This window comes from Neophocaena asiaeorientalis, unplaced genomic scaffold (assembly GCF_003031525.2).
Source record: "Neophocaena asiaeorientalis asiaeorientalis breed wild unplaced genomic scaffold, Neophocaena_asiaeorientalis_V1.1 scaffold249, whole genome shotgun sequence".
Classification (NCBI taxonomy): domain Eukaryota; kingdom Metazoa; phylum Chordata; class Mammalia; order Artiodactyla; family Phocoenidae; genus Neophocaena; species Neophocaena asiaeorientalis.
In genome coordinates, this window is record NW_020172625.1 from 7,418,841 (window position 1) to 7,445,671 (window position 26,831).

At 38.0% G+C, this 26,831-nt stretch overlaps 1 protein-coding gene across 1 annotated transcript in view; it reads right to left on the reverse strand.

Annotated features, from left to right (window-relative positions):
- TMC1 (transmembrane channel like 1) overlaps window positions 1-26,831 on the reverse strand; it is a 129,063-nt gene that overhangs the window by 44,491 nt on the left and 57,741 nt on the right. The window contains exons 7-9 of the mRNA XM_024738997.1: window positions 25,853-25,934; window positions 13,714-13,820; window positions 10,832-10,930 (exon numbers count right to left, since the gene is read on the reverse strand). Coding sequence (XP_024594765.1) covers window positions 10,832-10,930; window positions 13,714-13,820; window positions 25,853-25,934 — 288 coding nt within the window. The remainder of the gene's footprint in view (window positions 1-10,831; window positions 10,931-13,713; window positions 13,821-25,852; window positions 25,935-26,831) is intronic.

Consider the following 26,831-nt stretch of genomic DNA (forward strand, 5'->3'; position numbering starts at 1 on the left):
GGAGCAGGTGAGATGACATTGGAACCAATATGCACAACCTTTCATTCATCAAGACTATTATCCCCTAACAAGCATGCTTATTCATGAAATTACATTCTGTTTCCCAAAAATTATCTGCCAGGGTTGGAATCACCATCTTCCAAGGCCACCTGAGTAACTGCTCTCTATACACAGAACATGGCATATTTTGATGTTGCTTCCCTTATAATAGTCTTCATCTTCCTCTCCTTCTCTCATTCACTGTGTTCTTCACTCTTAGCTTGGCAGCATTGTTTCTGTATTACTATATATCCACTTCCCCAGCTTCTCTCTGATTTCATCTCTCTGACAATAACTTAAAACGACTATGCCTTGTGAAGTGAGAAGATAATTGCAGTAATAATATCAATCAATAAAATTTTTTGAGCCGGTAGCATGTGCTGAACACCTTACTTCTTCTTACAGAATCCTCACAAGAACCCTCTTGAAGTGGCTGCCGTTAGGGGCAATCGTTTTCCTCTACACTTGTTACTTGCCATGTAGAGAAAAACCGTAACTGTAAAACTCCCAGCCCCTCTCCACTGCCTCATACTAACCCCACGGAGGAGAGACTCATCTGACAGTAGAGCATGGGTGAGGAATGGGGATGATGTGGGGCACCACTCTTCCTCCTCCTTTGAGATCCCATGCTGTGCTCTGCCCCTGTGAGGGGCATCCTGTCCTGGTCTAGGACTTATAGGTAGGAAGGTCTGCCTCTGAAGCCCACTTGCCCATAAAAAGATGCCATACTCTTTAATATCAGCGTTAACAATAATAAAGATGGCATGTTGACCTCCATCTGTCTAACCCTTTGTCTTATTTCTGGTTAGCTCACAACCTGGGTCGACAAGGTAGGGGGTGTTATTTACCATCACTTCCCCACCTGAAAAAGACTCAGTAGCTCTACACCTATTTTACAGATGAAGAAACTGAGCTTTAAAGAAGTTAAGTAACTTGTCCATGTTCACATAGCTAGTACGTGACAGAGTCTGAACCTGAACAGGGTCTGTCTAATTCAAATCCATATGCTTAACCACTGTGCTATACTGCTTCTCCTATGCTTTCTTTGCCTACCAGGATTTGCATCATACTAATGCCATACCTACCCAGCAAAACAAAGAAACAAGAAGTCCCTGGACCCCTGGATTGGTTCAGAGTGGGTGCCAGGACCTCCTGGAAAGGATCTAGACACCCCTTTTGAAAAGATTTCAAAGGGCCTCATCTTCACATACATAAACATTACAACCTGACTTCTTTTTCTAATTCATAGTGACAGTATTGGGATTAAAAGCCACCTCCAAAATAACATGAAAGGAGAAAGTAGATATGTAACAAACATCTGGTGAGCTTGTTAGGTTAGCACAGTAGCTTCTGGGGCAGCTAACTCATCTGGTGTATGTGTCATTCAGCCTATGTTCAATGGCTGCACTCAATAAATATTAGATCACAACCAATGCGGGTAAGAGCCCTTATTTTGGAATCCTGATTACTTCGCAAAGGTTTCTTCAGTTGGTCTATTTCTACATATGCAGTGAAGCATGTAAACAAAAGAGGAGGTACTGTTGAAGTGCACACTTTTTAAAAGCCTTATCCAATCCATCTCAGTAGCATATTGAGGGGTGGTTTTAAACACAATGAAAGGCTTAACAGAGGTCTCCCCCCTCCCCTTCCACCCTGTGGCCCACCACACGCCACACATCTTTCCCTTTCCCTTAAAACTCCAATAGCAGACATCTGGAAGTGACTAAAATAGCAACGACTCCTAGCCTAGCCAAGGTTCCATTCGGTTTCCATGTCAGCGCACATGGCTTTCCCTGTGGGAGCACTCTCCCATCCCAAAATCTGTGACAGAGAAACCACAGTCAGAGCCAAGTTTCAAATGAGCACAGAAAATTCCTGTCCAACTCTAGGTTCCATGCTTGCACATTGTCTACCAAGACTCTAATTTCTGTTTGAATGTTGCAGCTGGTCTAGTCCACAGAAATCGACACGCATCTATGAGAATGCTTTGATGATGCAGTCGCTAGGAATCAACTCATGTATTTATTTATCTAACTAACTTTTATCGAGAACTTATTTGCCAAATACTATACACAGATGGAGTGGGAGACTGGATTACAGAGGCCCCTAGAAAAAGTCCTGCATGCAAATGTCCCCTTTATAAGTATGTGTCACCTGAAATTATATTAGAGTTCCACCCCTTTGGTGTTTCTCACTACAAATAAATACTCACTGTGAAAGACAACATTCTATCCCCATGATGGTAAATGAGTTTCATCATCCTTAGTAAGCCTTTTTAGTTTGTAGTAACTGTCAGACCATTATTTTGAAAAAAAAACCGTGAAGTCAGAACTAGTAGGAAAGGAAGCTATAACTTGTGAACTGTGACTGCTGAGGGTATGTGAAAGGGAAGTAGTACCACACTAGTAGGAGTATATTTCTACTTTTCTCTGAACTGTTATCAGTCATTTATACCTTAGTGTTAAAGAAAGCTTCAAGTGTGGATGAAAGATAGGGAATGACATCATTTAAATTCTGATACGCTCGGGACATGGGAGAGAAGCAAGGAGTGAAATGGCTAACAACACCCAAAACAAACCTCGACCAACTTTATAAGAATAGCAGCCAGCCTGGCACTTATGTGGTACATGCTGAGATCCAGCCCCCAGCCACCCTCCTTCTCTCCAACCAGACTTGCCAAGTTCCATCTAATGCTTTGCTCGCCTCCAAGTTTCTTTTCCTTTTGCTCCAACCCAGATCTAGAGTTATAAAACTGATGTTATACGGTTCTAAGCTAGGAAGCATGTAGATTACAATGAAGCTGGGCTGAGCCTTCACAGATCCTCTCATTTTCAGTAGAGGGAATGAACTTCTACCTGTCTATGGGACCCTAGGCAGTGAACTCTGGCCTTCAAAAAGCTGTGAAGTAGACAGTTTTTTTTGGTGCCCATCCATGCATAAAAGGCTCAGAGTGGTTGTCTAATATCACACAGGTAGTATGTGGTAGGATTCAAATCCAAGTCTGTCTAAATCCCATGACTGAGTTCTTTTCATTATGCCACACTGCCTTTTTAACCATGCTGGCTTCTGTAAAGAAAACTTCTGTTTGCCTTTTGTGCCATGATCCATAACTGACACTAATGGTGGGAATTCTAGATCATATGCCCAATACCCATTACACATCTCACTCCACTTGGATGTTCCCCAAGAACCTTGAACTCAGTACATTTTAAAATTCTCCCAGAGAAGCAAGAAGAACTACAATCCTGCAGCCTGTGGAACAAAACCCACATTCACAGAAAAACAGACAAGATGAAAAGGCAGAGGCTATGGACCAGACAAAGGAACAAGACAAAACTCCAGAAAAACAACTAAATGAAATGGAGATAGGCAATCTTCCAGAAAAACAATTCAGAATAATGATAGTGAAGATGATCCAGGACCTCAGAAAAACAATGGAGGCAAAGATCATGAAGATGCAAGAAATGTTTAGCAAAGACGTGGAAGAATTAAAGAACAAACAAACAGAGATGAGCAATACAATAACTGAAATGAAAAATACACTAGAAGGAATCAATAGCAGAATAACTGAGCAGAAGAATGGATAAGTGACCTGGAAGACAAAATCGTGGAATTCACTGCTGTGGAACAGAATAAAGAAAAAAGAAAGAAAAGAAATGAAGACAGCTTAAGAGACCTCTGGGACAACATTAAACACAACAACATTTGCATTATAGGGGTCCCAGAAGGAGAAGAGAGAGAGAAAGGACCCGAGAAAATATCTGAAGAGATTATAGTCAAAAACTTCCCTAACATGGGAAAGGAAATAGCAACCCAAGTCCAGGAAGCGCAGAGAGTCCCATACAGGACTCTAAACCCAAGGAGAAACATACCGAGACACATAACAATCAAACTGGCAAAAATTAAAGACAAAGAAAAATTATTGAAAGCACCAAGGGAAAAATGACAACATACACGGGAACTCCCATAAGGTTAACAGCTGATTTCTCAGCAGAAACTCTACAAGCCAGAAGGGAGTGGCATGATATACTTAAAGTGATGAAACAGAAGAAACTACAACCAAGATTACTCTACCCAGGAAGGATCTCATTCAGATTTGATGGAGAAATCAAAAGCTTAACAGACAGGCAAAAGCTAAGAGAATTCAGCACCTCCAAACCAGCTCTACAACAAATGCTAAAGGAACTTCCCTAAGTGGGAAACACAAGAGAAGAAAAGGACCTACAAAAACAAACCCAAAACAATTAAGAAAATGGTAATAAGAACATACATATCAATAATTACCTTAAACGTCAATGGATTAAATGCTCCAACCAAAAGATACAGGCTTGCTGAATGGATACAAAAACAAGACCCATATATATGCTGTGTACAAGAGACCCACTTCAGACCTAGGGACACATATAGACTGAAAGTGAGGGGATGGAAAAAGATATTCCATGCAAATGGAATTTCAAAGAAAGCTGGAGTAGCAATACTCATATCAGATAAAATAGACTTTAAAATAAAGAATGTTACAAGAGACAAGGAAGGACACTACATAATGATCAAGGGATCAATCCAAGAAGAAGATATAACAATTATAAATATATATGCACCCAACATAGGAGCACCTCAATACATATGGTAACTGCTAACAGCTCTAAAAGAGGAAATCAACAGTAACACAATAATAGTGGGGGACTTTAACACCTCACTTACACCAATGGACAGATCATCCAAAAGGAAAATTAATAAGGAGACACAAGCTTTAAATGACACAATATATGAGATAGATTTAATTTATATTTATAGGACATTCCATCCAAAAACAGCAGATTACACTTTCTTCTCATATGCGCATGGAACATTCTCCAGGATAGATCATATCTTGGGTCACAAGTCAAGCCTCAGTAAAATTTAAGAAAATTGAAATCATATCAAGCATCTTTTCTGACCATAGCGCTATGAGACTAGATATCACTTACAGGAAAAAAAACTGTAAAATACACAAACACATGGAGGCTAAACGAGATGTTACTAAATAACCAAGAGATCACAGAGGAAATCAAAAAAACCCTAGAGACAAAGGACAATGAAAACACGACAATCCAAAACCTATGGGATGCAGCAAAAGCAGTTCTAAGAGGGAAGTTTATATCTAGACAAGCCTACCTCAAGAAAAAAGAAAAATCTCAAGTAAACAATCTAACCTTACAGGTAAAGGAACTAGAGAAAAAAGAACAAACAAAACCCAAAGTTAGCAGAAGGAAAGAAATCATAAAGATCAGAGCAGAAATAAATGAAATAGAACCAAAGAAAACAATAGCAAAGATCAATAAAACTAAAAGCTGGTTCTTTGAGAAGATAAACAAAATAGATAAATCATTAGCCAGACTCATCAAGAAAAAGAGGAAGAGGACTCAAATCAATAAAATTAGAAATGAAAAAGAAGTTACAACAGGTACCGCAGATATACAAAGCATCCTAACAGACGACTATAAGCAACTCTATGCCAATAAAATGGACAACCTGGAAGAAATGGACAAATTCTTAGAAAAGTATAACCTTCCAAGACTGAACCAGGAAGAAACAGAAAATATGAACAGACCAATCACAAGTAATGAAATTGAAACTGTGATTAAAAATCTTCCAACAAACAAAAGCCCAGGACCAGATGGCTTCACAATATGACTAATAAGAAAATAAATAAATAAATGAATAAACATTAAAAAAAAGAAGTTCTTCCAAACCTGTTTGTTCCTCCTATTTCAGGGAATGATCCACCAACCTACCCAGTTACCCCAGCCAGAAACTTGGATATTTTCATTATCTTCCCATTTTCACCCATAAGACTCATGAGGCCACTCACTACAGTAACAGATGCTAACTAGACTTATTGTGATGACCGTTTTGCAATATATACAAATATCAAATCATTACGTTGTACAACCGAAACGAATATAATGTTGTAAGTCAATTTTACCTCAGTTTCAAAAAGGGGAGCTCCCTGAAAACAAGGACATATTTGAACTACTGAAATATTCCTAAAGAAAAGATGTATCATTCCATATGTGAATCACAAAAATATCTCTTCTAAATGTGGCCAGTACAATAAGAGATGAAGGAGCTTAGAGAACTGAGACTACCTGAGAGAGGATGCTCTCGCTTTAGAATATCACTACTTAAAAGAACCAATGATGCCAATAAAATAAGGAACTGAACGGCTGTTTGTTAACCTTTAGACTGTGACAGTCTCCTCTGAGGACAGACCTCAAGAATGAGATGTGGCAAAAGTGGGCAGAAGGAATAGGCTTGGGGTGATATGTTAGAGTACAACAAACAATTTTTCATTGGAGTCAGCCACCTTTTAGTTTGAATTTCAATGCCTCCTTTCATTATCTGTGCTGTCTTTGGGAAACTAACCTCTCTGAGTTCCAATCCCCTCAACTCTGAAAAGATTACTGATCTTCCTCTTTAAGGGTTGTCGTGAAGATAAAATTTAATGTATGTGCCTGCTTAACACAGAATGGGTGTTAACTCTCCTCTCCTGCCCTTTCTAGGGCTTCCCCCCACCTCCCATATCTATGATGACCAGGGGAAAAGGGCAGGCAAAGTTGACTCACCATTTATCTCAATATGCAATGTACAAAATGCTCTCAAGCTGGAAAGCTAAATGCATTTCCCTTTATTCACAACTCAAATCTTTACTCATATGATCTCACTGTCTGATATCAGCTCAAGCTCATTCCAAATTCCACCTCAGTTCCTCCCTCTCTCCCTTACGAGAATACCAAAGCTCTACAGTCTCTTCCTCTCTATCATTCCTACATCATTCTCATGTCTCCAAACAGCTTGCCAACAAAGACATCCTCTTTTTTTTTTAATACATCTTTATTGGAGTATAATTGCTTCGCAATGCTGTGTTAGTTTCTGTTGTACAACAAAGTGAATCAGTCATATGTGTACACATATCCCCATATCCCCTCCCTCTTGAGCCTCCCTCCTACCCTCCCTAACCCACCTCTCTAGGTTATTGCAAAGCACCAAGCTGTTCTCCCTGTGCTATGCAGCTGCTTCCCACTAGCTAACTATTTTACATTTGGTAATGTATATATGTCGATGCTACTCTCACTTTGCCCCAGCTTCCCTCTCCCCACCCCACGTCCTCAAGTCCATTCTCTATGTCTACATCTTTATTACTGCCTCACCACTAGGTTCATCAGTAGCTTTTTTTTTTTTTTTTAGATTCCATATACATGCGTCAGCATACGGTATTTGTTTTTCTCTTTCTGACTTACTTCACTCTTTATGACAGACTCTAGGTCCATCTACCTCACTACAAATAACTCAATTTTGTTTCTTTTTATGGCTGAGTAATATTCCATTGTCTATATGTGCCACATCTGCTTTATCCATTCATCTGTAAGACATGCTCTTCTTACTGGCTTAAACTCATTCTAATTCTACAGCTTCAAATAATACTACTTCTGCCAATTTGATTCATAACATGCACATTAGACAATCTCCCTATTTCTTACTATTTTAATAAAACGTACTTTCTTCCTGTTCAGTAAGACCCATCCCTAGGTATTCAATTAAAAATAAATAAATAAAAAATATGGTGCTTTGTAAATGGTGACCTTGAGAGGCCATAAGACTGGCTGACCTTGCATATATCACATGGTACTTGTCTGCTGTTAATTAAAGGGAATTTGGATGAATTATGATACATGCTTATAGGTGACAGAGCACTGAGCTCCAAGGGGATACTTCCAGGGGAGGGGGTCCAGAGAGAAGTTCCAAGGTTCTAATATGAACTCAACAGAGAAGCAGCTCCCCCTGCACAACCTCGTCACCTACAGCCCAAAGGTTTTCTGATCCTTCCCAACCTATAGGCTCTTCTACCACAAGAGGTCATGCTTGCATCTATTTTACAGTGTCCTATAAATTGATTCTGCTTCTCTTCACCTGCATCTATATGGCATTGCTTAGCTAAGCTGGTACATTAATCTTCTTAGATGCAAAAAACCAGCTCATGTTCCAATTAGATCATTTAGGCACCAGTCATCTCTACCCTGGGCCTGTAACATGTCTTTTTCTCCTGGCATCTCTGGGCTCTTTGGAAGTACAGAATTCTGAGTTTCCAGGGATCTCAAGGACATCTGGACAATGGCTTCCTCCATGGTGCTATGATAGATGAAATACTGGGCTGTCCGTTTAGATCATCTTATAATACAGAGTGGGCATCTCTATGAGGTAATTGTTCTAAGAAGCAAGTAAAGAATTCAGGCAAAAGGGTAAATATTGAAACTTTCTATTTGAGAAGCTAATTTACGAATTGCATGTTTATTATGAAAGGTGGAAATGGGATCCAACTGCTTCAACCCCTTCTCCCCTTGTGAGATACAGCATTAAATGGAGTCAGCCTGTGTTCCAGAAACTGTCAGTGAGAAGGATGTTGGAAATTATGACAGAAAAATTACTGATGTGATACAAGACATAGAAAGAACACTAGATTAGGAGGCTTTTATTAGCCATAAGACCCTAAAAAATGATTCTGAGACTCAAAGTTTCCCTAACTTTATAATGTGGGACATGGGATAGAAGATCTAAGGGCACTCTCTTAAAACTCTTATTTTGTGATATGTCAAATAATCGAGTGATCACAGTACACAGAAAAATTAAAAAAGAAATAAGTGAATAATATCACTTTAATGACTCTTTCTTGACCTTTTAATAATCTCACATTGTCTTAGAATAATTTCTAGGCTGGCCTAGAGTTATAAAGGAAAGTGACTATCATAGGATACTCCTGTTTCCATCTTCTTCTATCCATTGTAAATAGTATTTCACCAAACTGGACATGAGAGCTGTCGAGGGCAATAATAAAATCTTGGTGAGCACACTCACTGCCCAAACCTTTCCCCTAGTTTCCTCCTGTATTCACCTCCTAGACCTTCTGGTACACCCCTTAGCAGCTCTCTTAGTGCCACCTTCCTCTTTGTCTTCCTCAAGTTATTAATACCTTTAAAATCTCAAAGGGACACTATTTGCAAAACTTTTTATTTCAGTTACTTGACAAATTTATAAGTGTAGAAACTTCAAAAATATGTTTAAAAGCCAAAAGGCCTTTTGTTCATATTTTTAGTTCTTCCTTTCTCTGATATGACTAAAACAACAGAAGATGCCAATAATATTATTAGTTCTTTTTCTTATTAACCAGACTGGAAGCTTATTATTTAACTAATCAGAGGAAGAGAATGAGAAATAAAAATAGTGGGGGGGGTACATAGTAATAAATTATTTGAAATGTAAATGGGGGAAGGAGAGAGAGATAAAGATAGAGAGACGGAAGAAGATGAAGTGATAAAAGAAGAAATAAAAGAAGTAAAATCTAACTCAGAGGCTATCTCCACTCTGAAACCCAGACACCCTAGCAAAATTGACAACTGCTTCCTCAGGGCTCCCCAGTATTTTTTTTTTTTTTCCCATCGTTTTACTAAGTGTGGAACACACTGTATACTAGTTGCCTATGTATCTTTCTTCTACTGTCATGACTACCTTGAGGTCAAGAGCCATGTCACATTCATCTTTGTAAAACCAGTGCCTGTTTATATTCCATAAATAAATGTTGACTGGAAATGAAAATTCCAACTGACGGGTGTGATTTAAGATTCCAAAGGCCACCAAGTTGGGGCTGCCGCTCTGCCTTATGCTTACTCTATAGCTGCCTTGTTTACTCAGAGCCTGAGAACCTTTCCTAAAGTTTACATTTGCTGGTACTGCTCACATAAATTTCTTTGGTTCTTATCTCAATGCTCTACAAATCCTCCCCCTTGCTCAGGATTCCCAGTCAACAAGATTCATTAAGCCTCTATTGGTTGAATATTATGTTAAGGGCTTCAAAGAAGATGCAGCAGATGTAAGCTGCTCTTTAGGAAGCTCATGATTTAGAGAGGTTGAGGGTAGAATTCAAAACATCTGTGAAATATATGCATATTAATTCTATAAACCTGAAGACTTTATTGTCTCCTTCCTTCATTCCCTGGTCTACATAAAATTTTATTCTCATTTTCTACTCTTTAAAAATTCCTGAATTACTAATTCCCCAATCTCCACTGTGCTACTTTCTCATCCTATACATTTCCAAACATCTCTAATCTGGCCACTATTTTAAAAAGAATCTGTGGAATTGAATTTTTGTCACAGAATTGAATCACACTCCAAAATGATTTTTCAATGGGCAGAAATGAGTCCCTGCCATGACAATAATCCCCACCTAGGGGAGCTCGAAGTGTAATATTCATTCTAGTGCTACAATGGAATAACGCTCATTTGGGTACCACGATCAAGTGATGCTCATTTTCATATTATACAGAAGCTAGAATTTAGTATTGTTTAGTACTTACTATTTAGCTTTATTTAGTATTGACTATTCAGTAATGTTAAATAGATTTGTTTAGGAGGTGAAGAAGTTAATATGAAATATCAAAGCCCGAAGAATTCAACAAGATTTTCCAAAAAGCACATTTGCAAACTCTTCCTTTGTGCTTTTTCAAAGTCAGAGATAATAATATTCTTGTGAAGTCTTTGAACTCTGAGCTCACCTTCATTTAATAGTCTATATTCCCATTTAATCATATTATCACATTCCCAAACCCTATTTACTTTTTCTTTCTTTTTTTTTTTTTTAAAGCGGGCAGAGACATCTCTCTTAGACCTTCATCTGGCCTCAGAAGAGGAGGCCGCGGAGTTTCAGAATATGCAAAAATGTGTCCTCTTATGAACACAGCTGTGTGGAATCACTTACATTGAAGTCATACAACACACCAAAGTTGGCTGCTGATGCCTCTTCAGCTCTGGGAACCGTTTTCCTAGGTAAACTGCCATATGGCAAACCCCAGAGGTACTACACGGAGAAACAAAGAAAGCAGTTAACAATTGGAAACAAAGTCTGAGGCACACATGTGATCACAAACAGTTTTGTTTAAAAGCACTTCTGAAACTTTTTCATGGGGACTCTGTGGGTCTCCATGTGGGGTCCCATTTTCTGGGAATCGACTACGAAATCCAGAGTTAAGAACAAAGGAATGCTAAGGACCCTGCATTCTGACTTCTGCAGACCACCAGCAGTGGAGCCAACCACGTTGTTCAGGGCTTGCTGGAGCCCAACTACCCACCACCACCTCTAAACTGGTCTCATTTAGGAGGTCTGGAAAGGAGAGAGGTGGCCTTTTGGGGATTATAGTGTTCAAGAAAACCGTACTAAGCACTTCTTCATATGGGAATACCCCTCAGGGGTGGGGTGGAGGGAGAGTCTCTTCTTCATGTCAAGGAAGAGAGGAGTAAAGAGAATCACTCATACCATTAGAGGGTGTCAACTAGGCAGGAAGACTATACCCTGACTGTCATATCTGCTTCACCACTGATTCAGGTTTACCTCCCCGATCTTGTGCTACCAGATTAAAGAGATATGATTACGGGCAGAGCCAGCCAGAGACGGGACAAGAGTAGGGTCATACTAGGAGCACTACTGAAAACTGGAAAAAAAAAAAAAACCCACCCCTCTAGCCCCAGGGCAGACACACGGTTGGCCAAGCAGATGCTGCTTCTTGTGAGACATGAAAACATCCCTTCCCTGGGGCTGGGGCCAAGGGAGGAGGATGAATGTGGATGGAAATTTGGGTGCAGAACTTGACTAGGCAAGGGCTGCAAATCAGCCCCTGCTCCTTCTCTCCACACAAACTGCATGGCTTCCACAGCAGCCCCTCTGGCTTCCTGAGACTGAACAGAACAGAGGGTGGGTTCTACTCAGATTATCTTTCCCCAGAGTTGGAGGCCACAGAAAACGGAGAAGACCAGGGTCTCCAGCTTGTACAGTGACACAGGAACTTTGGGCAAAAGGGCAAATGCATCAGAGGAATGCTGAGTGAGGCTGCTGGGTGGAGGTCCCTGAAAAATGTAGCATTGTTGGCAGGAGATGACCAGTCCTGCCCTCTGCTGGTTCTATAAAGTTAGCATGCAGGGAGCCCAACCTCTTTTGTTCATTTGCTGGAGTCGTAATCAATGCCCAGAAAACAGGATACACCTCAACACCTAACACAACCTGTAAAAACCATCCAAAACCAATACACTTCCTAGTTCTAGGAATACACCTAATGGAACGCATATTAGCTCCCTCCACTGCACATTAGGCATCTGCAATTTCCTAAAGTTAGACTGAATTCGCTACAACCTTTCATTTCCTCCACAAGGAAGCAGCATGCTGTGGCAGGGAAAGAGTAAATGCAGCTGATAAAGCTCCCTGTATACCCTGCATCTGACACTGAAGAGCATCAAAGTAGCTGGTGATGGAGTTTCAGATTTCCTTAGAGAGATGAGCAAAAACAAAGCCGTTGTTAACTTGAAATAGATGAACACATACATTGTGCTGCATTGCCTGAAAGTTCTGCTTAGGAGTTGAACTCTACTTATGACCTTAGGAGTCTGAGGATTTCTGATCTATGTCTACTGTCTTCTACGAGCCAGATAGCCATAGAACCCCCAGAATTAGCTCAAAGATTATAAAACTAGCAAAATAAGGTGCAAAATCTTGTTACAAAAGAAGAATCATGGGTCCTCGTCCCGGATCAGCTTAAAAAAAAACCTCACCCTGTGGTATTAGCTAAGTCTAATAAGCATTATGTGATTCAGTTTCCATGTTTTTTTAAATGGAGAAAGAAAAACTCTTCTATAGTCTACTTTATAAATTTGTTGTGAAGCTCAGTAAGTAAAAGTGTAAGTGCTTTGCATTGTTAAAAGCTGAAACTCATTATGCATGTAAGGCACTAGTAGTATTAGTACTATGCTTGTGGGGAGGCTTGATATAAAAGCTGGCCTTGATTTTAAAAGATGGGGATAAAAGGTCACTCAAAACAATTAGTTTTGGCTGTTGCCAATGCTGTATTAAATACATTGGCTTTGAAACACTGGTACCTGGAAAGATCCTTTGTAGGTTAAACAAAGCCTCCCAACTTCTGTATGATAGCATCCAAAGAAGTCAGAGTCATTTAACTTCTTATGGGTAAGTCCACAACCTCAGCGTTGCTTCTTGGTCTGAGTTAATTGAATCTCCCCCCTCCCCCGACCCCAGCTCAGAGCTTTGTCTTCTTCTGCAATCTGGACCCACTATCAGTTTTACTCTCCTCACTGACCTTGGTCTTAAGAGACCCATGGAATGGGGCGGGGAGGGGGGGGTATCTTATTTTATACCTGGAAAAATTTGCTCACTTTGTGTTTCTTCAGATAGAAAAGCTGGATGCCTTGAGTTGCATTAAGTAATGTCTCTTTCAAAGCAAACTTGGCAAAATAAATGAACTCACAAGATGTCAAAGTCTTCCTCTTGAGCAATTAATATTTGTGCACAGGGACCACCTTGGGAATCTTTCCACAGAGAAATATTCATTTCAACATACACAATACACACATTTCATATATGATTTCAGGAGGCTCACGTACCCTTTGGAGAAGGATTAGGACCTGCGGCTCATGGGCACCATTTTGAAGATTAATCTGGTTACAAATACTATGACTCTAAGAGCGTAGGTGGCTAGATAGTCATCTTATTCTTAAGGAAAAGAGTTTTTTTTAGTAGAGTGATTGCAGAAGAAGCTTGTTTCAGCATGTTTTGTAAACTGGAAGTCAGAATCTTACCTCTGGCAACATGATAAGGCTGAACGTCAGGATAAAGAGAACCATATTTACCCCATACATCCATCTCATGAAGATGAAGTATGAGGCCACTGATGAGCCAAACTGACCTGTTCAAAAGAAAATAAAAGTTTGGAAGAAAGGTCAAAACAAGACAAAAGCCATGTCTTGGTGCTTTTCAAAATAAGTCTTCTCATTGCAACACATGGGTTCTTTTCTTTACAGGCTCTAGCATTTTCTTTTTCTATCCAGAAGGAGAAAATGTTAACATGATGGAAGTAGATGTAGCTGTGTAGAATGACTACATCTTTAGAGTCCATCCAAGAGAAAGCTGCGTTTTGCTTGGCAGCTAGGATTGCTATTTGAAGAGCCCATCTTATTCTTTGAGTTAACACAGTTAAGTGAACAAAGGTATATAAAGTGGTTATGTCACCGAGTCCAAGCTCCTACCGCTCCCTGCAGGACAGGCCAATAAATCGAGAGATGAGGTGTTGGGGCAAGGAATAACGACTTTATTCGGAAAGCCAGCAGACCGAGAAGATGGTGAAGTCATGCCCCAAAGAACCATCTTGCCTGAGTTAGAATTCAGGCTTCTTTAATACAACAAGGGGAGGGAGTAAAGCCAAACATTTCCTGGTTCCATCCAGCCTCTGAAGAGGATGTGTTCATTTCTCCCTTCCTGCAGTCATTCACAGGTGGGCCTGGTCAGGATGTCTCCCATGAGCTAAACAAAGGTATTTTAGCTTAGTGCTCATTACCTGGAAGGCAGGGTTCCCCAAAATGGGCCATTATGTATAATTTAAGCTTATAGATAACATCCCTTTAGTGATTACTGTAATAGAATTCAAAGGTTCTTCCCTATTACAGTTGCTACAATGCCTGGCCAGTAGTTAGCATCATTCTAATTATTTTGATAGTTACTGAACTTCTTCCTCCTTTTTCTCAAGCAACAATGTTCTTCTCAAAAAAGTTTACCACATCTCTTATGGACGGTTATCCTATACACCATCCTCTGCTGTTCTCCTGTGTAAATGGCATTTCACAGGTAGTATAGAAGCCAAAGTCCATTTACTCTTCACATATTTATCTTCTGCCAGGAATTATCTTAGATTTGAAACACAATATCAGAGACAGGTTGCTGCCCTAATGCAACTTACATTTTAGTGAGATGTGGGAACAACAAATATGCAATAATTTTAAAAGAAATAAAGAAATATACATTTATCATAATACATATTATATTACATTATATGTATGTTTGATATATGTAATATTATATATCATCTATTACATGTATATATTATGAGTATTACATAGTATATATGTATGTTATATATGATATATATCATATAGGTATGTATTATATATGTATATGACATATGTATTATATATTTATACATAATATATATCATATTACATATAATCATATTATTATAAAAGTATATATAATAATTTAGCCAGGTCAGTCCTAGAGGGAAGAAGGTAAAATTATGAGAGGGGTTGCTTTAGGTAGGCTTGTCAAGGAAGGTATCCCAGAGAGGTAACATCTGAGCACAGATCTGAAGTTGAAGGAACAGGCAGCAAAGCCCAGAGCTGGGGAAGAGCAGCTCAAGCAGAGGAAAGAGCAGGAACAAATATCGTGAGGGAAGCAAGAGCTCAGGACAATTGAGGGACAAACCTAAGGGCTGTCTGGTTGGAGCACAATGAACAAAGGAAAGTGGTGATGGATATGGATGAAGAAAGAAACCAAACCACAGTGTGTGGGGTCTCTTAGGGAAAGGTAAAAAGTGAGAATTTTATGTTAAATGTGATGAAGTCATTGACAGGTGTTAAGCAGTGGGGGGTGGGGCAGGGGAACTTGACCTTTAAACAGTCACTTCAGGTCTGGGGAATGAATTTGGAGGGCATAGGCAAGAATGTGTTGTCAGCTCACACTCACCCCAGGGAAAGTGAAATGATCTGTGCAATTTTTATTCACTGAGTCCAAAAACAAAACATTCTCTTAAATCAGAGAATGGAAGAGGAAGAAAAAACCGGAATTTGAGTCTCAGGTTGAGATCTCATAGATTAACAAAAGCCAAGTTTCTTTGATAATCACTTAAGATTCAACATCAAGTTGCTAGTTTTCCCAGTCTTCCCAGTTTTCATTTTCAGTTGCCCAAGAAGAATCAGTGAACATTCTCAGCTACCCACTGCATCAGGCCCTTTGTCCTGACTCATTTAGCAAAACATCTCCTGGGGACCATTGGTTTTCTTGAGGCCTCTAGCTTTTGAAGCATTACTGATAGAAGAGCATTATTACAGGAAGAGGGAGGTTCATGTGGAGCAAATTTCAGCCTCCACTTACTAAGATGAGACCAAGCTCACATGAGAGTCAGACCTCTATTTCCAGGACTTAGCTCACTCTTTAGGTACCACTTACTTATTCTCATAACACTGTGGTAGTTTTTGGTTTTGTTTTTAAAGAAATAAAACTTTCTTTAATCATAGATGACTTCATTGTCTATGTAGAAAATCCTAAGGAATTTTTTTTTGTGTGTGTGGGATGCGGGCCTCTCACTGCTGTGGCCCCTCCTGCCACGGAGCACAGGCCCTGGACACGCAAGCCCAGTGGCCACGGCTCATGGGCCCAGCCGCTCCACAGCATGTGGGATCCTCTCAGACCGGGGCATGAACCCGTGTCCCCGGCATCGGCAGGCGGACTCTCAACCACTGCGCCACCAGGGAAGCCCCTAAAGAATTTTTAACAAGCTATTGAAACTAACCAGTGAGTTTAGCAAGGTTATGGGATACAATGTTAAATTTTGAAAATAAATAACACTTCTGTACACTAGCGATGAATAATCAAAAATGGAAGTTAAAAGACAATACAACTTATAATATCATCAAAAATATGAAATAGGGATAAAGTTGATAAAATATGCACAAAATTTGTACACTGAAAACTGTAAAACATTGTTGAGAGACATTTTAAAAGACCTAAATAAATGGAGAGATATACTGTGTTCACAGAACAAAAGACTCAGTATTGTTAAGATGGCAATCATTTCCAAATTTACCTATAGATTCAAGGCAATTCCAATCAAAATTTCAGAAGGTAGTTTCTATAAAACGATAAACTGATCATAAAATTTGTAAGAAAATGCCAAGAATAGCCAGAAAAAACTTGAAAAACAAGCAAAATTGGAGGATTTATACTACCTGATTTCACAACTTACCACAAGCTAAAGTAATCAGAGTATGATATTGACATAAAGATAAACATAGATCAATGGAACAGAAGAGGAATTCAGAAATGGCCCTACACATATATAATCAATTGATTTCTTTTTACAAAAGTGCCAAAGCAATTCAATGGTGAAAATAATCTTTTCAACAATGATGCTGGAACAATTAAATACCCATATGTAAAATAAAATAAAACAAAAATAAATGAAAACTCTCCACTCTTACCTCATACCATTTACAAAAATTAACTCAAAATGTGTCATAGACTTAAGTATTTAAGAGTTAAAACTATAAAACTCTAGGAGAAAACACAGCATAACATCTTGGTCACCTTGGGTTTGGCAAAGGTTTTTTAAAAATAGGACCCCAAAAGTACATGCTATTAGATTTTAAAAATCCTTAAATTGCACCTTATCATAATTAATATCTTTCACTTTTCCAAAGATTCTGATAAATAAAAAGGTAAGTTACAGCATGGGAGAAAAGACATGTGAACATATATCTGACAAAGTATTTGGGTCTATAATATACAAAAAACTCTTACAATTCAATAAGAAGACTAACATTCTAATAAACAATGTGCAAAAATTTTGAAAAAACACTTCACCTAAGAAGTTCTATAAATGGAAAATAAGCACCTGAAAAGATGCACAATGTCATTAGTCACCAGGGAAATGAAAATCAACTACACACCTACTAGAACGGCTGAAATAAAGAATGATCATACCATATGCTGCTGAGGATGTGAAGCAGCTAGAACTCTCTCTTTCTCTATTGATGGAAATGGAAATTAGGTCAACCACTTTGGAAAACAGTTTGGCAGTGTCTTAAAATGTTAAACATAACACATACCATAGTAGTAGACCAGCTATTCTACTTCTAGTTATTTATGCAAGAGAAATAAAAGCATGTCTTAACCCAAGACTTGTACACAAATATTCATAGCCGCTTTGTTTGTAATAGCCCAAAGCTAAACTGGAAACAACTCACAAGTCCATAATGGATAAGCAAATTGTGGCATATACATACAATAGAATACTACTAATAAAAACAAACTAATGATATATGCAAAAGCATCGATAAGTCTCAAAATAATTATAAATGAAACAGCCAGGCAAAAAATGCATACTCCATAAAAATATTTGTACAAAATTCTAGAAAATGCAATCTACAGTGACAGAAAGCAGATTGCTGGTTGATTGGGGATGGTGGTGGTCATGGAGGGATATGTTACAAAGGGGCACAAGGAAACTTTTGTGAGGGGAGTGTGTGTTTTGTTTCCTGATTGTATGGTTTCATGTGTGTATACACATGCCCCTAGTTATCAAATTGTATACATAAATATGTGCAATTTGTTTTTGTTGATTATACCTCAATGCAACTATAAAAATATAAAAACAAAAAGAAGATAAAATAGAAGGCTTCTTCTCTCTCATGTTTCAGATTGAGTGTAACTATGACACGGCTGATATGGTAGCTCTATGGTATCTGGGACTTAGCCTCCTACAGTCTTCTTGCTGTGAAATTCTCTACATGCAGCTTTCATCTTGTGGTTTAAAATAGCTGTTCCAGCTCATTCCATTATATTCATATGATAGCCAGTGGGAAAGAGGGGAAAGCAGTGGAAGGCAAATCCTTTCTTTTAAGGGCATAAACTGGACTTTGAACACATCACTTCTGCTAACATCCCATTGAACTGTGTTACATGACCACAACTTACCAAGGGAGGCCAGGAGATAGAGTCTTTAAACTGTGCTATCATGTACCTAGCTAAAACTCAGTTACCATTACTAAGAGGTAAGAGTTAGAAATCTCTACCCACCCCCACCCACCCCATACTGTGGTAGTTTTTACAGACACCTAAAAGGAATTCAATGTCTAATTGGACATTTTGAAAGATGTCAGTTACTTTTAAGTCTGAGTATTTGGAACTCGTTTCACTTTGTAGAGGGGTTCAGAGTTCTACAAGATTTCTAAAAGTGTGTGATATTGCAAAACACGCCCCCCACGTGTTGTAACCAGATGCACTGGTCTGTGTAAAGAAATGCTGAAGCAGATCCTCCTCTCCCAGGACATATGATCATCCACCTGGCTCCCAGTGATTTCATATCATTTCATGGCCCTTATCTATGTTCTCTGGTATCAACTACCCGAGGGCTGCCTCAGCCAGGTTCACTCATCATGTTTTATTGAAGGCAGTGGACTTCCAGCTTGTTAGTCCTTCCAGTTGTTCATCAACAACATTCATCTTTAGGTATCCAGGGCAAGCTTTTCCTTGGAAACACTCGTGAAACCCTCTGGTATAGAGTTCCGAGCACAGGATACTGACCCACCCTTCCCTTACTTCCATCCTTCCTTCTTCCCTTCCTTCCTTACTGGCTTTTTACACTTTTGCTCTTTTAATTAGCACCATGGCCCACCCTTTCCCAGTCCCTCATACACAACCCCTGGCAAATGAGGGCAGAGTATAAATATACCTAAAAGCAAAAAAGAGAAGCAAATTAAAATGTTTCAGCTATACGTATACATATATACCCTCCTTTTTGGATTTCCTTCCCATTTGGGTCACCACAGAGCATTGAGTAGAGTTCCCTGTGCTATACAGTATGTTCTCATTAGTTATCTATTTTATACATAGTGGTGTATATATGTCAGTCCCAATATCCCAATTCATCCCACCCTCTTTCCCCCACTTGGTGTCTATATGTTTGTTTTCTACGTCTATGTCCCTATTTCTGCTTTGCAAATAGGTTCATCTGTATCATTTTTCTAGATTCCACATATATGCGGTAATATACAATATTTGTTTTTCTCTTTCTGACTTACTTCACTCTGTAGAAATCCGAAAAGGAGGGGATATATGTATACGTATAGCTGATTCACTTTGCTGTACAGCAGAAACTAACACAACATTGTAAAGCAACTATACTCCAATAAAAAAAAATGTTTCAGAAAGTACCCCCTACCCTATGTATAATCCATATTCATAATGGGTGAAAAAGTTTAGACTCCAAAGCTTCCAAATTCCAGTTTTTAGACTTAACAGTGGCTTCACAACAATTTTATTTGGAAGTAGAGAAGTGACAGCTAAGGCTTTTCTTTACAAAATCCTAGGTATAAAGAAATGAATTGCAAGAAAACAGATTTCATTAAAACCAGAGTGATTGTAGGAAAGACCTAGACACAGGTCAAAGAGACCAAAGTATCCAGAAGACAATGTTCCTTCTGCATGACACCTACCAGTGGCAGAAGGGGAAAGAACAGTAACAAAACAAACAAAGATCAAAGATCATAAAGGAGAGAAAGCAAATCAACCAGTTGACATCAAAGCTCCATATTCCCTTTCCCTTTCTCAACACAAAAATGAAAAAGAAGGCGTTTTCCCTCTTCATGTTTATTTATCCTAGCAGTTCTATCCTCCTAGAGATTGTTGACTGGAACAGGCATTTCCTAAAAAAAGAAACCCTTCTATAGTGTACCTAAAAGAGCATAATTAAAAAGAACAGTCATTTCCATGTGCTTAGTCTCTCAAATAAAACTGATTTACTCTTGTAAAGAACAATAATGAGGAATAATAATAATAGTAGCTAACATATTTTGATGGTCAATTACATATACTAAGAACATTATCAGCATCAACTTGTTTTACTACCTCGACAACCTGATAAGGTTAAGAATTATTAGTCCTACTGTGTGGATGGGGAATCAAAAGCTTAAACACAGCAGTTGACTGATCCAAGACTTGATTAATAATAATAATAGCTAAAATTTAATGAATCTTTGTTCCAGATACCTATTTGATCTCTGCATATTAATTAATTCATTTAATCATCATCAAATCCCTGCCAGGGGAATCTATTGTACTCCCATTTTACAAGAGACTAAATTCCATAGGTTATACACCTGGTAGATGATGGAGCCAGGGTTACATACGTATTGATAGTTACGTAGATAGTAAATGATGGAGCCAGAGTTCTAAATCAGATAGTTTTGATCTATAGGTGTCTGACTCCAAATCTCGATTTCTCTTATTCACAGTGCTCTATTGCTCCTCAAGTATAATCATAGTTAAATTCATTTTTTTAAAAGAAAACTATGCGAGCTTCCCTGGTGGTGCAGTGTTTTAGAGTCTGCCTGCCGATTCAGGGGACACGGGTTCGTGCCCCGGTCCGGGAAGATCCCACATGCCGCGAAGCGGCTGGGCCTGTGAAACACGGCCGCTGAGCCTGCGCGTCTGGAGCCTGTGCTCCGCAACGGCAGAGGCCACAACAGTGAGAGGCTCGCGTACCGCAAAACAAACAAACAAAAACAACTATGCTATATAGAATAAATAGGCAATGAATGTGTGTGTGAAAGAATAGATACAGATAATATCCATCACTCAGCTAAGGCTGGTCAAATTCACAAATTTGGATTGTGCCCATAAATGACCAATTCCTTTTCTCTTTAATCTAACTAATAAATGCTATTTCATTAGTAAATTATTAATATATGAAAAGTCTTTGGTATTTATTAAAGTGAGGCCTAAAGCTTATGTAATATTCTTATTCCTGAATTTTCTGTGTTTCCTTTAAATTAATGTTAAAGTTTCATCTCTCCCTCTGGTTATTTATTATTAAGGCAGAGTAATTTGTAGTCTGTCATCATGTATAATTTCCTCTTGAACAGATGGGTAATAAGACAAGCAGATAAATAATGAACATTTCTAAACGGGAAAAGACCAGTTAAATCACCTGCTGTAAAGTACAATATAAATACCATCTTGTTAGGCTAGGATTCAAAGCACAGTTTCTTTCAAACTGGTCTAGGGATAGGGAATTAAATGTGGCAAATTTAATTCATATTTTCTGGTGCCTTTAGGCCAGCAGGGAAACATGCAGTTTAAACTCTGTGCTTAAGGTTGTCTGTCTAAAGCTACTTCTGGTCTAAAAAAAGAAGAGGTCTATCACACCTTTGATGCTGTAGTTTACTATTAGGAAGAAGCAGATTTTGATTCTTAGAAAGACTTGTAATCTCCAGCTTGAAAGACATTTAATGATTTAATCCATGGTTTTAACAGTAATGCTGGAGTCACAGTAGGTATATATTATACTTGTACTCCAGGGAGCACAAATACACAGCTTCTTTAGCAAAATATGCAATGCAATGTGGTTAATAAGGTGCATCTCTGCAGGTAACCACGTGGTTCTAGGCCTTTTACAAGGCTGGCATGATAGTAAAACTCCACAGCATCACCATGTGATGTAGAACTTCACGGAATTCCTCCATGACAAGAATTATCAAAGCTATTTTTTATATGAAAAAAAGTTGGGAGTCATCAGGTGAGTACCTGGTCCACACTAGTATAGGGATCCAGGTCCTACTGGAATCAAAATGGAAACAGCATGAGTTTTAGACTTGAGTTCCTCTTGTGATTCTGCCAAGTACGGGACAGAGCTTTGCGGAAACTTAATGAAGGCTGGTAATTTGGGACTCCTTCAAAACCAAATTTGGAAAATATTTGGTTAGTATTTATTTAGAGATGGAGCAGTGAGTGAGAGCATGGCGGATTAGAAAGACTTTTGGGAGGGGAACACGAAGAGAGTGCTTCTCTTTGCCACTTACCACAGTCCATAATCATCTTCATTATTTATTTGCTTGTGTTTTATGAACTGTCTCCTCACCCACGCACACACATATCAACACATTTGAATGTAAGATCGACCCTTGCCTGTCTTTGTCAGTATTGCATCCCCAGTGCCGAGAAACATGCCTAATAAATGGTAGGCACTCAGTGAGTATTTGCTCAATCAATTAATCAATCACATCAAGCTTATTCAGAAGATTAAATGAGATATTATGTTAGATGATTCTGACCTTTAAAAGGAATATAGTAACATTTCTGAAACTTTTATAAGATTAAATGGCCATTTCTTTAAAAGAAAAGCATTTATATTAGTTTTATAATATAAAGTATAAATATTATAAATAGGGTACATGCTTAACCTACTTTTTTCTGAAAAAAAATTTGCAGAGAAGGTAAATTATTCAGGCCTCTCTTAGTATAAGTCTATTTTCCATTTAACTGTTTCAATAACTTATAACTCAAGAGTATAAAGCAAAGAACTTCACACGCTTACATGGACTGATTGTAACTAAATTTTGTGGAAAAGCCAAATGTGGAAATAGAGAGCCCTAAATATCAAAGCATTGCCCAAACTATAGAGCCAGAAAGGGACAAGAAGACCTCAACCTTTCATAAACTGATTGCATGTCCCATTTCTTTCCACCTTTCATTCAGTTCAGCTTGAAGTCTATGAGATGGTTAGTCCAATCCAAAGACTCTGCTAATTTACTCTTAGATAGGTTTCATACTTTTCAACTAATGCAATATCCAAAAGTATACAGTGCACTTATGATTATCATTAAGAGCTTAATACATTACGTATCTTATAGAATATGAAATATATAATTAAATAAATAACTCATTGAAAAATAAATACATGAGAAGGTGGGAAATAGTTCCCCAAATAGGATAAATATCAAGGAAATCTGTAATTACTTATCATGCCATTGTCCTGGTCTAATCTTCTCTAGGACCCGGTGCAAAAGAAAAAGTTTATAAAATCTTCTTCAGAGCAAAAACCAGCACACTACACTGAGAAAATGGCAAGCTTTGGGCCCAGACAGACTTCACCTTTTATCTTGGCTCCTCTGCTAACTTATTCTGGGACAGTTATTGACCACAACTCTAAAACAGAAAGCTAATATGCACAATGCCAGCATGTTAAAGATTAAATGAAATAATGTTTGTAGGGTTTCTGAGTGGCACTCAATAAATGGTTGTTATGGTGATTGTTGATAGAATAGAAAATAAGTGTCAATTCTCCACAGTGAGGCAAAAAGCACCACAAAAAGTGAAAAATATCAGGACAACCTAATCAAAAAATAAATGTGGAAAATAATCCACATTTGTTTGAACTGTCCAGATTGACTGCTCCAAATTTCTGAGGGAAGAGGGGAGGAGGGAAGATAACTGAAAGTATTATTGAGTAGCTCTCAATATGTTTTTCCCACTGTGACACACACAATAAATTATGGTCATATGTGTAACTCATTCCTATGTGCAACTTCTGGCAATAAAAATAATTCCATTTGTTTCTATTCCACTCAAGACAGGCTATTGCAACACATGTGACCATGACATTGCTATTGAGATAGACTGTAACCTGCTCTAGTGTACTTTAAAAATAAATGATTTGCAAATTGTATATATTTTAGCTATCATTAATTACAAATTTCTTGGGATACATCTCATAACTGATTAAGATTCATCATTATCATTTCATAAATGAGTAGACTGAGGCTCAGAGGGATTAAATGGCTGGCTCAGAGTCAAACAGCAAATCTGTAGCAAAGCAAGAAAAAAATCCAGACTTCTTTCAACACACATTGTATCAGGATCTTAATGCTCTAAAGGGCCTTCTGTTTCACAATGGCTCTCAAGGTACCATATTTTAGCTGCACAGTTAAAACTTAAGAATTTCATGATGACTATTCTTTTTTTGATGTGTCTAAGTTTCTTTTTTCCATTTCCTAGAATAGTAGATATTTGGAAAATGTCTTCTGTTTAATTTTATTCAACACATATTTATTAGGGCCAAGCAAGTTCTAGGTCTAGGGATCCGGGAAAGAGCAAACCAAAATCTCTGCCTTCATGTCTATTGGAAAAAATGAACACAAAATGAAATGAAATGACTGTATTTTTAATTTATTTTATTTATTATTTATTTAATAATTTATTTTTAAATTTAATTAAATTTAATTGAGATATAGTAATATAGTATTTTAGATAGTGATAAGTGTTGAGGAGGAAAATAAGGCAAGAAAGGGATGGCACAGGAATATGTGTGAGGAAGTTCCATTAATGAGCTGATGTATTTTAATTCATTGCCATTTGATAATGAGGGACAGAGGACTGAGGGATAGTCACTCCTAAAACGTGCCCAATCTTGTCAGTGAAATATCCATCAACTGTGTTATCTCCCTATGGAGACTCTATTTTAATTAGGCAACGCAACATTTAGCCAGCAGGAAAATCTGCCCTGCTATCTGGAGGGGCATGGGAGAAAATCAGATCCTAGTCAAAACTGTTACAAACCAGAATATGGCAAGATTATGCTCAAAATTATTTTAAATGTTATCCCCTTTTCCTTATATTCTTTATTATCTTAGAAATGACATGCTATCATATTTACAATACTTTAAAATTTTTATTTGCCTTACTCTAAGCCTACAGCCCTATACTAAACAGGTTTTTGATTGAGTACATTCTCCTGCCTTCTCTGTACACTATGAATATTGTACAAAATGAAGACACAATGTGATATTCATATAGCAAGTTCCTGGATGATTATTGCTTATTCTACTTCAGAGGTTGGAAAATGATACTTTAAGATTTCTTCACTGTTTTTAGACATTGTTCATTTTGATTACTGCCTAACATCCAAGTGAATATATATTTTCTGTTTTTTTGATATTTGTATATGAGTTTTTTAACTGAAATATAGTTAATTTATAATATTTAAAGTACCTACTTTCAATGTCATGTTCATTGCCGAAATAAAATCTCTGCCTTCCCAATGATGATTCAGTGTCATTGTGCACTATACTGACTTCCATGTGTAGAAGAAAAAACAAGGTCAAAAAAATATTTTGGTCTAATGCAGGAAGGGAGAATGGGGTCTCCAGTGCTGTGATTGGTAAGTGCTAGCAAATCTTCACAGTGAGCAAAGAGGACATGAAAATGTCTTTATTTGTTTGTTTTCTTGTTCTTAATCTTTCCAATAGTTCAGAAACTGAGAAAGGCATCTGATTAGCTTATGACACATTTATCTAGGACAGCATTCCCCATCTAATGAGATTGAGCACTTACTTTCAATTGCCTTGATTTTATTTTCCCAGGGGACACAAGCAGCTTTGAAGTTCTCAAAATCACGGAGAAATTTTACCCATTTCTGAAAAGAAAGCCAAGTACAACAGTAAAACCCAACTGCTTGTTTGTTAAGATGTTTATCTCCCACACTCATCCCAAAATATCTCATGACAATGAGCTTGGAAAGATCTCTCTGGCATCACATATTGCTTTTTGTAAAAAGGGGAGATGCTAGTTTCACTTGCCTCCCTGTTCCCCACCTACCCCTGGACCAATTTAATTAAAAAATGTTTAGTGACTCTCTGTTTTACAGAAAATATGCTGACCACTGAGAAATATCTGTTTATTCTACCACACAATAAGAGAGCAGGGACTGAGTTAGCACCTAATAAGGTGATCAGCAAATGGTGTGTGTTTAATTAAATATTCATTGCATGAAGAAATTAAAGAAATATAAATAAGACATAGTTCCTGCCTTGAAGGGCTTCTGGATCAAGTACACTGTATATAAACAGGTAATTTCTATACAGGATGGTAAGTGCTATGTCTTTTCATTCTGGTAGAGGTAGAACAGTCAGCTAAATGGAAAGGCATGGTGTTATAGGAAAAGGAAGAAGAAAAAGAATCATAAATTAGTTTTTATAAAAGATCTTCCTTCCATTTTACCCAACAATGTTGGGTTACCCATGATCAAGAGGACCACTAAGAAGAAGAATGAGAATGGGGCAGATAAATTTGCACATGTACAGATTATGCTGAGATAATGGGTGAGCTAGACAGACATGGGGAGCCTAAATAAGATTTGAGACAAGTCTGGAGTTTGAAAGATTACCTAGACCAGAAACAACCCAAATATTCATCTATAACAGAATGGATAAATAAATTACAGCATCTTCATACGATGAGATACAACACATAAATAAAAATGAACTATAACTCACATGACATGAACATATCTCATGAAAATAACATTGCATCA